The sequence below is a fragment of the Brienomyrus brachyistius genome, unplaced genomic scaffold (genome assembly GCF_023856365.1).
Source record: "Brienomyrus brachyistius isolate T26 unplaced genomic scaffold, BBRACH_0.4 scaffold68, whole genome shotgun sequence".
Lineage (NCBI taxonomy): Eukaryota > Metazoa > Chordata > Actinopteri > Osteoglossiformes > Mormyridae > Brienomyrus > Brienomyrus brachyistius.
The window spans coordinates 1,431,976-1,449,623 of NW_026042343.1; the positions used below are offsets into that span (position 1 = coordinate 1,431,976).

General features: G+C 40.2%; 1 protein-coding gene across 1 annotated transcript; it reads right to left on the reverse strand.

Annotated features, from left to right (window-relative positions):
* Positions 1–3,387: 3,387 nt before the first annotated feature.
* LOC125725530 (heme transporter hrg1-B-like) lies at positions 3,388–9,537 on the reverse strand. The gene is made up of 3 exons (XM_049002504.1): positions 9,123–9,537; positions 6,527–6,694; positions 3,388–5,364 (listed from the first exon to the last, which is right to left on the reverse strand). The coding sequence occupies exons 1-3, from the start codon at positions 9,250–9,252 to the stop codon at positions 5,228–5,230; spliced, it is 435 nt and encodes a 144-aa protein (XP_048858461.1). The 5' UTR covers positions 9,253–9,537; the 3' UTR covers positions 3,388–5,227.
* Between the last annotated feature and the right edge of the window lie 8,111 nt (positions 9,538–17,648).

The window sequence follows — 17,648 nt, forward strand, 5'->3', positions numbered from 1 at the left end:
AACTGTGAACTGAGGAACTATTAGGGCAGTTAAACCAAACTGTCTTCAACATGATAACACTGCACTTTTAGCTTCTCTTCATTTCTGTTACAGCCGCAACATAAACTGCTCTTTTCAGAAACCCAGCCGCGCTGCACAGACGCTGCACTGCAATCTGTCCTGTGCATTTACAGTAAACGAAGGGGATCAGGCTGTCCGAGATCACGGTGTGTCTTGGGCAGAAAACTATAGGTACATTACAATCAAGTCAGCAGGCACCTTATTTCAGAGCTGGAGGAACAGAGTCATTCAGAACACAAAACCGAATGCAAACAAAAAGCAACAATCGCTAAATGGAATTACTGAAATAAAATAGAAATATAATAGAGATATACTGGAATTAAAAAACACCACCACAACAACCGCACATTACTGAACAAACTCCAATGACACACCAAGGTTCACGTATGAAAAAATAAAATGAAAAATATCACATATTTGCGGGCTCTGTTAACAGATTCCACGTGTCTTGGGACCCTGTCTCAGAAGTGAATGTGAAAAAGTGGTAAGGAGGCGGTAACAGGGCACTAGGGTTCAATGTTATTGGTTAGATTATGTAGCCAATCAGAACAAAGAGACACGCTACTGTCATTGACTATACAATGATGTTAATAAGTACATATATTAAACTGACATACTGTCTTGTGCAATATGGACATCTTTACCAAGAGGCCTGCTGGAACAGCATCTTACATTTTCAGAAAGGTCATTATGTGGCACAATGGTACGGTCAGGTGACCAGGGAGGGACCAATGGCGTCCTGCCTGGTGCCTAGGACTGTCCATCCCTGTGAGTGACCAAACGCAGGCTTGCTGATCTCGGCTGGCTTGAATATCAGACAGCAGGAATGCCAGCTTCCTGTCACAAATAATGCTTTTAAGGATACTTTGTGGAATAAAGGTTAATGCCATCTTTTGTACTTTGGTGCTTCGTCACACAGCCTACAAGGACATTTCTAGCATTTAATGCAGAATAACCATGAGTCTTTTGCTCAAGGGCACTCATGGGTATTGACATATTATGCAGCGTTGCCACAAATATTAGGCTACATAAATATTACACGGAGGAGTTCTGCACAAATCTAGCCACAAATGTTCTGCAGAAGTGAAGAATACTGAAAGAGGCACTTAGCATTCTGAAGTACTCTGCAAGAGCAGGCTGAACTGGGCTGAAGGCAACGGCATTTCAACATACCACATGCCAAGGCAGCTTATGGGACATAAGAGCGGGGTTGGGGGAGAGGGGGGGGGGCTGTGAAGGATGTGCAACAGTGAGCCGGAGGTCCTGCAGGTGTGCATCGTTCATTCATTGCCAAGCAAAAATCAGTGGATTCATTTCCTGGCTATTCACGTGCAGCGCTGTCTTAGAGGGGAGCATTTAAAATACCTTTACAAAGGGATATACGTGTAATACAATAAAACCCAGTTTGCATACATAAAAATGTAATTTTCATGTGAGCCGATTGCAACTAGTTTTTGTAAGATCCCAGTGTATATGTGTGTGAATTTTTACACAATCACAGCATCCTTTTCTCTTCATCCATCCCACTAACTAATACTGTAATTGTTTCCTTCCTGGACTTCCAGGCACAAAATGGAATTTGAATTTAAATAAGGCCACCCCAAGACTTCTCGCAAGATTCAGAAGATCGTAGCCCTACCATCTATGCTGTCATCCAACACCTAGTGTATTTCAAAGCCGAAGCTATTAATAGGACTGAAGTGCTCCTCCAGATGTTTGACATCACCCTGCTCGCTTATCTTCACTCCAAAAAAACCTCGTTAAAATCACGCTCTAGCTGCTGTTGTTCGCAGAAATGAGACAGTGGCTACCACTGCAGCAGATTACTTCAGTGTCACAAAAACTACCCTTCGTTAAACTGACCGCTGGGGCCTCAGGACAAACAGGGCCCTGCACTGCACTCTTGCCTTACGCGTGTCAGTCAGTTACCTTCAGCAGCTGCAATTCAGGTATGTAGCTGGTGAATTAAGCCCAACACCATCAGCAGCTTGTAACATACTGCAAGCTTCTGAGTCTGCATGACACCTTTACTCTCAAAACTAATGGCTAGTAAAAAGATTTTTAAAAGTATTGTATTTGCATGAATTATCATCAATATACTAGCATTATTGCCTGCATTTAAAGTGATCACGAATAATTATTTATCATAAATAGTAAGTAATGACACCAGCATAAAACAGTGCAACAGATTGCAGTGCGACGTCTGTGCAGTGCAACATCTGTGCAGTGCGACGTCTGTGCAGTGCGGTTGGATTTTGGAACAGTTTATGTTGCAGCTGCAACAAAAATGAGAAGTGAAAAAATACAGCACTATAGTCTGTAATGATGCATCCAAGCTCTAAGGATCCAACCAACACTGCGTGTGACTGTGTGCATATATATGCCTTACGATAGACTGGCATCTTATCCAGTGCACCCTGGCCTTATGTTAGGCTCCAGGCCCCCACACAACCGTGAGCAGCGTAAGTGGTTAGAAAATGGATGGAGGGATTACGAAAAATAACAATAATAATAATGTGAATTAACATGGCAATTAGTAACATGATAAGGATACAAGAAAAATGAAAAAAAGAAAAATAGCCTAGTAACCATTCACGGGGCTCACTGGGGCCTCAGGGGGCGACCTGACCTTTAAAATTTTGTGCCGTTTAGTTGCCCTTTAGTGGAGAATAGCAGGGCACACACATTAAATAATTGTCTGGCTTGAAAGAGCCAGTCATTACACACATATAGGGCGGCCGGCCTGGTTTATATGTCTGCTGAGAAAATTCAAAATCCGTCACTCAGGCTCGACCCAGCATCACAGAATGACACTTCCCAGTCTGAAGCCCTTTGCCCGCTGACTCTCCCCGTAGTCGTAGCACGCACGTTCCAGCCAGCAGAAGGTATCTGAGCGTGGTTTGGGGCTCATCTGCTCCTCCATTCCGGCCCGTGGCGCCCACGCCAGCGATCCCCGAGAGCAGCATCGCTTCCCGATTGTTGCGCGGCTTTCTTCTGCAGGGATCCACTGCTCCGTCCTTCCGTTACACAAAGATATAAACATCACTAATCTGATTTTCTTTAATCTAATTTTAAACACCACGCTACGGAAAATATTAGATCATGGCACCACTCAGAAATGAATGATAAATATAAATTGTAAAATATTTATTTTTAGGACAAGCAGCTATGGGGGGAAAAAATATGCATACATATAAAAAATGACCCTATATGTACATACAGTACAGTGCCAACCAAGACACAAATCAAGACAAATACTAAGCACTAGATTCTGTCTTTCCGGCCCCCGTTGACCCCGGGCAACAGTTACCAGAACAAAAGAGCAGCATCGTAAAAGAATATTTTATTGACATCCCATTCACACAACCATATTCACAAATGCCACACAAATACAGAGAGCACGGACTTTATCATCATATTAGGGTATCTTCACTCAGTAGATGGGGCTAACGTTTCAAATGTAAGTGACCAATGGAAGAAAGATTCTTTAAAATTTCTGAAAATATTACAACAAAACAAAAACAAAAAATAATATATTCGGTAGTGGCAGCATGCAGTTAGAGTGCGAAGGAACCGGACCCTTATATTTCAGGGAAAGTATTACAAACATGATCCCCGTTTCTCAGTCTATTATAATAAATTTATAGTCACTAAAAAGGATTGCGCGGTACAAATGTAGCGGCCCCAAATAATCTTAAAATCATTGCACACATTAAATTCAACCCCCCTCCCCAATAATAACCCTGTTAAAACTTTCAAAAATAAATAGCACAAACATAATTCTTGTTTGCAGGTTCCGTGATTATATCGCTTAAAAGTGTTGGAGTCAAATTTTATTTCATGTCTCAAAAGTTCCCTGTTAGCCAGGTTTAGGTCATGAAGGTATCAGCAAGGAAAAACGAGCACCGTCAGTCGCCGATTTAAAATCCCAGGAAAGGGACACGTGTGACAGACAAGCCTTTCACGCAGACAGGTAACTCAGCTACGCATCAGATGGTCTTAGAAGGTAGACCAGATGTCAGGAGAGGACAGACACTCCTCCTTGACTGGCCCAAAAAAAAAATCTTTCGGGAGGTCGCACTGACTTCACCGTCAACATGAATGAATCACGCAGACTGAGACACTAAATAATACGTCCGCCTGCAATGTTTATAAAGTGTGTTTGTATTTTCAGAAACAATGTGGTTAGAGACACGTCACTCAATGTTAGTTATGTTACCAGATAAAATGCGATTCCGCTTCCTGCATACACACATAAACATTAAAGAAGACTTCATATATTATATCGAAGATATGTTTAAAGTGTAACCCATTACACCTCCTAGTGGTGAGGAGTAAATCTGCACTGGGGACAACGCACACCAGCCGCACTGCACAAGGTTATCTGATCTCTGAATAAAAATGACAGGCCAAAAAGAGCACGTCTTCATTTAAAAAATTAAAATAGTAGAAAAGGTTGAATCAGAATGTTTTAAGTTATATGCATGACAGAAGTACTTTTAAGCTTTTGAGGCAAAAAGTTAAAGAAAACAATGTCAGTGCATGAAACAAGCTCGGCCATAATTAAATGGACTACAGCAGACTTTTCGTAAGAAATGTATGTACACAAGCCGCTATTTTCTTCCTTCTGCCATGTGTCTACAGAGATGTTAGACACAGAAAGACTGAATGCGCAGTGGAGGATTCAAGGCAGCTTAAATGGCAGTTTTGAGCTACCATAATTCTGACAGGCTGGCAGGGATGTCACTAAAGATTTTGGGCCCCATGAAAGCATATTGGACCCCCAACCAAGATCAATTGGATTATGTTCCAAATTTATTTGGCCCGCACTCACTCAGGGGCCCTTGGAATCGCCATAACCTTCCGCAACTTTACGGCACCCCCTGCAGGCCGGATTAACATGAAGTGCTGGGAAAGCAAGTTAAAAATAAAGCATATACCAGTACTGGCATATATCATATACCAGCATATATCATAAATGCGTAACTCATAAGAGCAAACTTGAAGTAGACTGTATCTTTTAGGTCGGATGAACAGGATGATCAACAGACTCCAGAAACCATGAGAAATGAGGGTGGGGGAGAGTGGGGGACAGTCATGTGACTTCTCATGCATCAGTTGCTCTGTGGCTCCCTGCCCGCTGCCAAGCCTCCCTCTGTCCTGGTCCTCAGAAGTCGCTGAGGATGCTGATGTCGGCGAACTCTTTGCGGTACCGGTGTGAGCAGAGACCCAACAGGAAGGACCACTTCAGGCTCATGAAGCTCCACACCGCAGACAGGTAGAAGCTGCTGGGGTCCCCCAGAGCTGCGGAGCGAACGGCAAGACAAGATACTGACGTTTACCTTCCCGTAAACAAACAATTAAAATGCCTGTAAACAAAACAAAAAACAATACAAGTAAAAAAAAATTAAAAACAGGAATGCTGAAACAGCTGAAGCTGAAGCCCACACTGTCTTCGCTCAATACTTACACCGCAGCAGCGCTAAGCACTCAAGCACTATATTGGTCATTTAGTTCTCTTAAAGCTTCCACTTCTTATTCTCAATTTATTTCTTACAGATGTAACCCCCAAAACAGGGGCGCCCTGAGACAGTCTACGCACGATTCAGTTCAATAGTCGATTCAGGGCTCACAATTCGATACACTCACAATACATTCAAAACAATCAGACTGGAAATAGGCTACGATGTCACAGTTCTCATCGTTCCTTTTTAGACATGCAGATTTACAAAAAAAAAAGCCATTTTCAATCCATTTGTTTTTTTTTTCTTGCCATTTTTTCCCTTATTCTGCACACTCCAGTACAAAATGCGAAAATAAAATCTCAAAATCTCTTAACCTGAAGTGCTTTAAAAAAAAACAAGAAGAAATCAGAAAGTCCTTAATGTATCAAGAATGTATACGACTGAAAAAACACTAAATGTATACGACTGAAAAAACACGCAATGTATACGACTGAAAAAACACACAATGTATACGACTGAAAAAACACGCAATGTATACGACTGAAAAAACACGCAATGTATACGACTGAAAAAACACGCAATGTATACGACTGAAAAAACACAAAGATCTCACAGTTCTTGTTTATGTACATTTACGAAAAAAGCTGATCTCTAATTTTTTTCCTGCAGTTTTTTCTTTATTCTGCAGAATTCAGTGAAAAATACAATAATAAAATCTCAAAGCAAATCTGAGATTATGCTTATTGAGTTAACATTAATAAAATATTACTTGACGCAGTGCATTGCTACACCCCTTCAATGCATATCGTCATATTTTGGTTTTGCGAAATATTGCGCGACAGTTACCACCCTACTCCAAACCAGCAGTAAGCAGCTTTTCTAGTTAAGATGGAAAGAATGTGCGTGATTGAGAGAGAACACTGCAGGCATGGACATCACCAGAGGGGGCAGGCGGACAGGCGGTAGAGAAGGGCAGTAGGTAGAGGTCAGAGCACACTCACACTGCCTCTGGGTAATAGCGAGGGACAGGAACGCGACCAATGCCACAACAGCGAGAACGGAGAAGAGGATGCTGATGAAGATGAAGAACTTCAGCCCCTTCAGCCATGTGCGCCAGTAGTCTTGCAGGTACATGATGTGGGTGATCAGAGCCCAAAATGCTAACACACCTGCAGAAACACACACAAAAAAAAAATCACAAAATAACCGTAAATGAAAACCTTCCTTTATGGATCAGTCAGGGTTAAAACGACAAAAATGAAGACTACGCCTGACCTACCATTTTGAAAATCAAATTTACCAGCAACTTCACCAGACAGTCACATTTTTTCTTCTGTGGGGGGGAGACAGTCCACATTTTTAGTGTGGGGAAGACGATCCATATTTTTAGTGTGTAACAATTTCATGTTATTATGATAGACAGTTACACAAAACTTTGTTGTGAATGGGAAGGAAACAACATTTGAATCAAGCTAAATATATGCAAATAGCATGCTTTTTGGACACGCATATGAATGAATTTATCGTTATTACACCATACTCTTTTCTGGTTTCACAAATAACCACATTTGCTTGGAGCAAAAACCACCAAGATATTCTCTTGCTTAAAATAACACGATTTGAATGACATTTTGAGTGAATTTAGAAGAGTCGGGAAGGACCTCATCCTTTCAAAGGATTTAATGCAGGAAACAGACATTGAATCTTAGAATATAAAAGTAAAATAAACGTGGAACAGAGTACACCCTTCAGGCTGGATGGACAAGATGAGTTTCAAAGGTCTTCAACGGCAAACCTTTGATTGTGGCTCGGACAGAGGTGACTGAAACCACACATCCTGTAAGAGTCAGCTGCCCAAATGGAATGAATGTCTCTACCAGTGACTCAGCATAAGGGTCAGTGCACCCGTGCCCAGACTCCCAGTGCATGCTGGGAAGGGGAGAAGCATGAAACAGCACATTTTAACACCCTGTCAGGGTTTCAAAAATCACACATCCATACCTTCCTTTTTTCTGTTCCTCTGCGGCAAAATCACTTCTCTGTTTCATGGGACATTTCTATCTTTTCCCTATTTTTTTGCCAGCAACTACAATGAAAAAGCAGGAGTTAAATAAAAAATGTGACCCCAGGTTTTGAGGGCAAGTCCCAATCACATGCAACGGCATCTGAAAATACTGAGTCACCATTCTGCTGACAGCGGCTCCTGGCCAACGCTAAATGCAATGTCATGACTGTCTACTGTTGAGCACAGAAATTACGGACAAAATAACTGCTGCCTCTTATCAAATTTTAACTTTAACTCCCATTGTCTCCACCCGCTTCCTCGACACAGGCAGAAAAAGAATTGGAAAATGGAACTAGCAAAATTTAGGAAAGGAATCGGCCAACTATGCAAAAGCTTGCTATATAATACTGGCGGTCGCTTCGGCTCAAAAGCTTTCAAAAACAGCCTTTCTGCTCAGAAACTCCAGCAGGATTTTCTGAGGCTGCTTCCAGCCTAATTGGATTACAGTCTAAATAATCCCTATTTGCGAGGACTCAAAGCCGAAGAGCCGACTGACACAAAAGGAATGTCAATATGAGTTCAAAGACCACAAATATTGAGTAACCGAAGGCTGCCCAGAAGGTTTGGCTGAAGACAATCAAAAAAATGAAAATAAAATGAAATATTATCTATATTATAGTAGTATAGTACAGCATGTATGTATTTCTGTCTGTATGTATATATGTATGTTTGTATGTATATATGTATGTGTGTGTGGGGTGGGGATGGAAATATATAAAATGCATAAAAAGTATATGGAAAATAAAATATTTGTGGAACACAAAAAAAAACTATGACAAGCACAAGAACAACCAAACGGTCACTTTATGGAAAGAATTTTTGAAATTTGACATAAAACCATAAAATAACAATATTTTGTGTTAAAACTATAATTGAAGTGTGGAGCTGTGGTACTAATGCCCAGAAGGAAGCGAGATCAGGCCAGGCTCCTGACAGCTGAAATGACATGATAAAAACTCTTTTTTTTACCAAGTGGCCCTGCTGAGTAGGGGGGAACGTACCCCCCCCCCCCCGCCCCCCAGCACACCCCACAGATGGCAGTAAGGGGCAGCTCACCAAAACCAGAAAGACAAACAGCAGATATTACCTTAGTTTGTTGATTGTCCGAACATTTAAAACACATAATTATAAAAGTGACACATGCGTTTATCACCTTTGACATAGTGTGACGGCAGATGTACTGTATAACACACAAGCAAATGACATCATTCACTTGGACTGAACAACTTACACCTATTCCACATACCTGACATTTTATGGATGATAATAATAACAGCGAAACAGCCACATTTGTAATAAAAATCATAGCAATAAAAATAAATATACTTAACCTGGCATTATTTACAAATTTAAAATAATACAGTAGACAACAACAAAAAACATTCAACAACGATAACTATTACTTATACGTATTGAATTATTATTATTGTTGTTGTTGCTGTTTATTATTATTGTTATTATTAATATCCGAGGCTAGCAACAGAAAGTATAAACAGGGCATAAACAATGGTAGGGTACGAGGACAGCAGTACCTGACAAGCCCCCCATCGCAGCTGTCCATGGCTGTTTATACGCGATGTTCCACACCAGGAAAGCCGACACGCCGATCACGACCCCTATAGAGGCGTACGCTACGCTGATGTGCGTTTTATTCATTCCCATCGGGAAAACAGGCGCTACAGACCAATAAAAATAATTAAAATAAAGGGGATTTTAAAACCGCAGCTCTTGTACTAATCCCTCCTGCCGTGCAAAGAGGCTAGAAAACAGCGGCCGCGACACCCGCCCCGATACACCGCATGAGCGCACTGACAGCTGCCAGCCACGGCCGATCGGGAGCTCCTGCCGCGCCGCCTGACAGCTACATTATAGCGCCTGTTGACGCCCGGAGATGCGAAGGCAAAGCCGTTAATCGCCGACTTTTAGGAACTGGCCTTCTTCGGCCGCGTCGATGCTGATGCGGCGAAGGAGTGTGCCGAGAGTGCCCCCTGTCGAAGCGGAGGAAACGTCAAATTTAACTCCCAGGCTGCACATATCCTGCCTTACAACACAAGCACCAAATAAACATAAACGGAATATCAGTTTTTAGGGAGATGCAAGACAAAAAAAAGGAAAATGCTTCTAGAAGAGAGATTAATTTTCGCTTATTTCTAGTTATTTAAAAAAATAATAATCTTGCAGAGATGTGTAACAAAAATGTATGTTAGTCTGCAGTCACATGCATGAGCTTAAATACGGCCAGGTGTAACTTGTGTCTTGTTATAAATTTATCAAAAATGAATTTATTCCAAAATTTAAAATGAATTGAATCTAGTAATAACCGTGAACGGCCTTGGTGTGTTAGTAATGAGCTTAATTTGCTGATTTCACTGTGGGTCACCTGAGCCTTATTCCATTTAAATTTGCGTATCCTTAAACCAAAACAGTGACAATGTACACGCTTGTGATGAAGCGGAGGCCGGCTGTGCACATGCACTGATGGCCTCTCCATGGGAACGGTGTGTGTATACCAGACAGTACGCTGACATTTGGTACAGTTCAGTATTTACAGTTTAACCTTACTAAGTGGCCTGTGCTATTTAGTAGTATTGTTCCATTTAGTAGTATTGTTCCATTTAGTAGTATTGTTCTATTGTCCACTACAGGCTTTGCCTTTTGGCTGTTTCTGTCAGAGGTGTCACTAGCTTGCGGTAGGATGACTGGAATGACTGATGACATTAAAGCTCACTGCACTTTCAAGGCCACAAGGAGGCTGGAACATTGTAGCAATAAGCATATCTGGCCACTAGATGGCAAGACATCATGCATGCTGCTCTTTGAATTCTGCTGGGTTTTACACAACCTCATCTTCTTCAGAGTGCTCTTCCTGGTCAGAGTTGAGGTAGCAGCATGCTAAGTATTTCATAACCAACCTCTCCAGACATTGCCAGCTGGGCGATACAGTGCCTCCGACACGTCCTCCCTGAAACAAATCCCTTTGGAGCCCAACTAAGTGGTTATAAGATGAGTGAATGGCTCAGCTGGCTACTGTGTGTGTGAAACTGACCAGTAAGCCGTCGGCTCCGTCACATGACCTATTCCATCACCATAGGGTTCAATGCCCTCAGAACTACAGCAGCCAATCTGTTCGGACTGCCCATCGCACATTCCCACTTACCATCACGTTTGATCCTTAGGCATTTCACTAATGGCAGGCTCTCGCTACTTACCCATAAAAGACCAATCCGCTATCGGCCACTTTGGCCTTGGATGAGGAGGCGTCCATCTTCATCCCCGACATTTCACACTCAACGCCGAACCACTTAAGGCTACTGTAAGTAGGGTCGTCGCTTTCAATCATGTCCTGCATTGGTTCACAACAGGACACAACAGGACACAGCATTTCATTTTCCAATGTGGGCCGATCCTGTAGAATATGGGACAGATGGCAGCTCGAGCTGGAAGCCCTTCAATGGATGATAGCAGAAGCACATCATCATCTTCAAATCGCAGGGACAGCAACGTGCAAATGGGGATGCCTGGGCTGCCTGTGCACCTGCCTAATTTGCCCCAAAGTATTAAAAGTGCTTGTAACAACACATTATGTAATAACATCAAATTTTGTAATAACACAACAAATTTTCACTTCATTATGTAACACCTGCATACTGTAATAATCTGCCTGATTTTGTAATATGCAGCTTGAACGGAATATGTAATAAATTTCCCTGCATTTTGTTATAAATCAATACATATTGTGATGTTTATTACAAAATGCTGGAGTTGCTCTTTTTTATAATAAAAATGAAATAATTTTGTTACATAATAAACAACCAAAATAGATTTCTCCATACATACATGTTATATTTTAGCAATTAAGCTAAATGAAACTTATTTCAAATATTACATCATATCAGAGTTATAATTGATTCTGATCTTAGTCTAAATAGCCATATAAAAACCTTACGATAAGCTGCCTACTACAAAATGCTGGTGCTGTTTCATAATGATGTGAAAATTGTGCTGTTACATAATGATGTGAAAGTGGTGTTGTTACATAATGACGTGAAAATGGTGCTGTTACATAATGACGTTAAAATGGTGCTGTTACATAATGACGTGAAAATGGTGCTGTTACATAATGACGTGAAAATGGTGCTGTTACATAATGACGTGAAAATGGTGCTGTTACATAATGACGTGAAAATGGTGCTGTTACATAATGACGTAAAAGTGGTGCTGTTACATAATGACGTGAAAATGGCGCTGTTACATAATGACGTGAAAATGGTGCTGTTACATAATGACGTGAAAATGGCGCTGTTACATAATGACGTGAAAATGGCGCTGTTACATAATGACGTGAAAGTGGTGCTGTTACATAATGACGTGAAAGTGGTGCTGTTACATAATGACGTGAAAATGGTGCTGTTACATAATGATGTGAAAATGGTGCTGTTACATAATGACGTGAAAATGGTGCTGTTACATAATGACGTGAAAATGGTGCTGTTACATAATGACGTGAAAATGGTGCTGTTACATAATGACATGAAAATGGTGCTGTTACATAATGACGTGAAAATGGCGCTGTTACATAATGACATGAAAATGGCGCTGTTACATAATGACGTGAAAATGGCGCTGTTACATAATGACGTGAAAGTGGTGCTGTTACATAATGACGTGAAAGTGGTGCTGTTACATAATGACGTGAAAATGGTGCTGTTACATAATGACGTGAAAATGGTGCTGTTACATAATGACGTGAAAATGGTGCTGTTACATAATGACATGAAAGTGGTGCTGTTACATAATGATGTGAAAATGGTGCTGTTACATAATGACGTGAAAATGGTGCTGTTACATAATGACATGAAAGTGGTGCTGTTACATAATGACGTGAAAATGGTGCTGTTACATAATGACGTGAAAATGGTGCTGTTACAGGATGACGTGAAAATGGTGCTGTTACATAATAACGTGAAAATGGTGCTGTTACATAATGACGTGAAAATGGTGCTGTTACATAATGACGTGAAAATGGTGGTTACATAATGACGTGAAAATGGTGCTGTTACATAATGATGTGAAAGTGGTGCTGTTACAGGATGACGTGAAAATGGTGCTGTTACATAATAACGTGAAAATGGTGCTGTTACATAATGATGTGAAAATGGTGCTGTTACATAATGACGTGAAAATGGTGCTGTTACAGGATGACGTGAAAATGGTGCTGTTACATAATAACGTGAAAATGGTGCTGTTACATAATGACGTGAAAATGGTGCTGTTACATAATGACGTTAAAATGGTGCTGTTACATAATGACGTGAAAATGTTGCTGTTACATAATGACGTGAAAATGGTGCTGTTACATAATGACGTGAAAATGGTGCTGTTACATAATGACGTGAAAATGGTGCTGTTACAGGATGACGTGAAAATGGTGCTGTTACATAATAACGTGAAAATGGTGCTGTTACATAATGACGTGAAAATGGTGCTGTTACATAATGACGTGAAAATGGTGCTGTTACATAATGACGTGAAAATGGTGCTGTTACATAATGACGTGAAAATGTTGCTGTTACATAATGACGTGAAAATGGTGCTGTTACATAATGATGTGAAAGTGGTGCTGTTACATAATGACGTGAAAATGGTGCTGTTACATAATGACGTGAAAATGGTGCTGTTACATAATGACGTGAAAATGGTGCTGTTACATAATGACGTGAAAATGGTGCTGTTACATAATGACGTGAAAGTGGTGCTGTTACATAATGACGTGAAAGTGGTGCTGTTACATAATGACGTGAAAATGGTGCTGTTACATAATGACGTGAAAATGGTGCTGTTACATAATGACATGAAAATGGCGCTGTTACATAATGACGTGAAAATGGCGCTGTTACATAATGACGTGAAAGTGGTGCTGTTACATAATGACGTGAAAGTGGTGCTGTTACATAATGACGTGAAAATGGTGCTGTTACATAATGACGTGAAAATGGTGCTGTTACATAATGACGTGAAAATGGTGCTGTTACATAATGACATGAAAGTGGTGCTGTTACATAATGACGTGAAAATGGTGCTGTTACATAATGACGTGAAAATGGTGCTGTTACATAATGACATGAAAGTGGTGCTGTTACATAATGACGTGAAAATGGTGCTGTTACATAATGACGTGAAAATGGTGCTGTTACAGGATGACGTGAAAATGGTGCTGTTACATAATAACGTGAAAATGGTGCTGTTACATAATGACGTGAAAATGGTGCTGTTACATAATGACGTGAAAATGGTGCTGTTACATAATAACGTGAAAATGGTGCTGTTACATAATGACGTTAAAATGGTGCTGTTACATAATGACGTGAAAATGGTGGTTACATAATGACGTGAAAATGGTGCTGTTACATAATGATGTGAAAGTGGTGCTGTTACAGGATGACGTGAAAATGGTGCTGTTACATAATAACGTGAAAGTGGTGCTGTTACATAATGACGTGAAAGTGGTGCTGTTACATAATGACGTGAAAATGGTGCTGTTACATAATGACGTGAAAATGGTGCTGTTACATAATGACGTGAAAATGGTGCTGTTACATAATGACATGAAAGTGGTGCTGTTACATAATGACGTGAAAATGGTGCTGTTACATAATGACGTGAAAATGGTGCTGTTACATAATGACATGAAAGTGGTGCTGTTACATAATGACGTGAAAATGGTGCTGTTACATAATGACGTGAAAATGGTGCTGTTACAGGATGACGTGAAAATGGTGCTGTTACATAATAACGTGAAAATGGTGCTGTTACATAATGACGTGAAAATGGTGCTGTTACATAATGACGTGAAAATGGTGGTTACATAATGAGGTGAAAATGGTGCTGTTACATAATGATGTGAAAATGGTGCTGTTACATAATGACGTGAAAATGGTGCTGTTACAGGATGACGTGAAAATGGTGCTGTTACATAATAACGTGAAAATGGTGCTGTTACATAATGACGTGAAAATGGTGCTGTTACATAATGACGTTAAAATGGTGCTGTTACATAATGACGTGAAAATGTTGCCGTTACATAATGACGTGAAAATGGTGCTGTTACATAATGACGTGAAAGTGGTGCTGTTACATAATGACGTGAAAATGTTGCTGTTACATAATGACGTGAAAATGGTGCTGTTACATAATGACGTGAAAATGGTGCTGTTACATAATGACGTGAAAATGGTGCTGTTACAGGATGACGTGAAAATGGTGCTGTTACATAATAACGTGAAAATGGTGCTGTTACATAATGACGTGAAAATGGTGCTGTTACATAATGACGTGAAAATGGTGCTGTTACATAATGACGTGAAAATGGTGCTGTTACATAATGACGTGAAAATGTTGCTGTTACATAATGACGTGAAAATGGTGCTGTTACATAATGACGTGAAAGTGGTGCTGTTACATAATGACGTGAAAATGTTGCTGTTACATAATGACGTGAAAATGGTGCTGTTACATAATGACGTGAAAATGGTGCTGTTACAGGATGACGTGAAAATGGTGCTGTTACATGATGACGTGAAAATGGTGCTGTTACATAATGACGTGAAAATGGTGCTGTTACATAATGACGTGAAAATGGTGCTGTTACATAATGACGTGAAAATGGTGCTGTTACATAATGACGTAAAAGTGGTGCTGTTACATAATGACGTGAAAATGGCGCTGTTACATAATGACGTGAAAATGGCGCTGTTACATAATGACGTGAAAATGGCGCTGTTACATAATGACGTGAAAATGGCGCTGTTACATAATGACGTGAAAGTGGTGCTGTTACATAATGACGTGAAAGTGGTGCTGTTACATAATGACGTGAAAATGGTGCTGTTACATAATGACGTGAAAATGGTGCTGTTACATAATGACGTGAAAATGGTGCTGTTACATAATGACGTGAAAATGGCGCTGTTACATAATGACGTGAAAATGGCGCTGTTACATAATGACGTGAAAATGGCGCTGTTACATAATGACGTGAAAGTGGTGCTGTTACATAATGACGTGAAAGTGGTGCTGTTACATAATGACGTGAAAATGGTGCTGTTACATAATGACGTGAAAATGGTGCTGTTACATAATGACGTGAAAATGGTGCTGTTACATAATGACGTGAAAATGGTGCTGTTACATAATGACATGAAAGTGGTGCTGTTACATAATGACGTGAAAATGGTGCTGTTACATAATGACGTGAAAATGGTGCTGTTACATAATGACGTGAAAATGGTGCTGTTACAGGATGACGTGAAAATGGTGCTGTTACATAATAACGTGAAAATGGTGCTGTTACATAATGACGTGAAAATGGTGCTGTTACATAATGATGTGAAAGTGGTGCTGTTACAGGATGATGTGAAAGTGGTGCTGTTACATAATGACGTGAAAATGGTGCTGTTACATAATGACGTGAAAATGGTGCTGTTACATAATGATGTGAAAGTGGTGCTGTTACAGGATGACGTGAAAATGGTGCTGTTACATAATAACGTGAAAATGGTGCTGTTACATAATGACGTGAAAATGGTGCTGTTACATAATGACGTGAAAATGGTGCTGTTACAGGATGACGTGAAAATGGTGCTGTTACATAATAACGTGAAAATGGTGCTGTTACATAATGACGTGAAAATGGTGCTGTTACATAATGACGTGAAAATGGTGCTGTTACATAATGACGTGAAAATGGTGCTGTTACATAATGACGTGAAAATGTTGCTGTTACATAATGACGTGAAAATGGTGCTGTTACATAATGACGTGAAAGTGGTGCTGTTACATAATGACGTGAAAATGGTGCTGTTACATAATGACGTGAAAATGGTGCTGTTACATAATGACGTGAAAATGGTGCTGTTACATAATGACGTGAAAATGGTGCTGTTACATAATGACGTGAAAATGGTGCTGTTACATAATGACGTGAAAATGGTGCTGTTACATAATGACGTGAAAATGGTGCTGTTACATAATGACATGAAAGTGGTGCTGTTACATAATGACGTGAAAATGGTGCTGTTACATAATGACGTGAAAATGGTGCTGTTACATAATAACGTGAAAATGGTGCTGTTACATAATGACGTGAAAATGGTGCTGTTACATAATGACGTGAAAGTGGTGCTGTTACATAATGACGTGAAAATGTTGCTGTTACATAATGACGTGAAAATGGTGCTGTTACATAATGACGTGAAAATGGTGCTGTTACATAATGACGTGAAAATGGTGCTGTTACATAATGACGTGAAAATGGTGCTGTTACAGGATGACGTGAAAATGGTGCTGTTACATAATAACGTGAAAATGGTGCTGTTACATAATGACGTGAAAATGGTGCTGTTACATAATGACGTGAAAATGGTGCTGTTACATAATGACGTGAAAATGGTGCTGTTACATAATGACGTGAAAATGTTGCTGTTACATAATGACGTGAAAATGGTGCTGTTACATAATGACGTGAAAGTGGTGCTGTTACATAATGACGTGAAAATGTTGCTGTTACATAATGACGTGAAAATGGTGCTGTTACATAATGACGTGAAAATGGTGCTGTTACAGGATGACGTGAAAATGGTGCTGTTACATAATGACGTGAAAATGGTGCTGTTACATAATGACGTGAAAATGGTGCTGTTACATAATGACGTGAAAATGGTGCTGTTACATAATGACGTGAAAATGGTGCTGTTACATAATGACGTGAAAATGGTGCTGTTACATAATGACGTGAAAATGGCGCTGTTACATAATGACGTGAAAATGGCGCTGTTACATAATGACGTGAAAATGGCGCTGTTACATAATGACGTAAAAGTGGTGCTGTTACATAATGACGTGAAAATGGCGCTGTTACATAATGACGTGAAAATGGCGCTGTTACATAATGACGTGAAAATGGCGCTGTTACATAATGACGTGAAAATGGCGCTGTTACATAATGACGTGAAAGTGGTGCTGTTACATAATGACGTGAAAATGGTGCTGTTACATAATGA

Coding starts and splice junctions, on each gene's coding strand:
- LOC125725530 (XM_049002504.1), bottom strand. CDS start 9,252: ATGGGAATGAATAAAACGCACATCAGCGTAGCGTACGCCTCTATAGGG. Junction 6,695..9,122: donor TGCGATGGGGGGCTTGTCAG/GTACTGCTGTCC, acceptor GTGTTTCTGCAG/GTGTGTTAGCATTTTGGGCT. Junction 5,365..6,526: donor CGCTATTACCCAGAGGCAGT/GTGAGTGTGCTC, acceptor TTCGCTCCGCAG/CTCTGGGGGACCCCAGCAGC.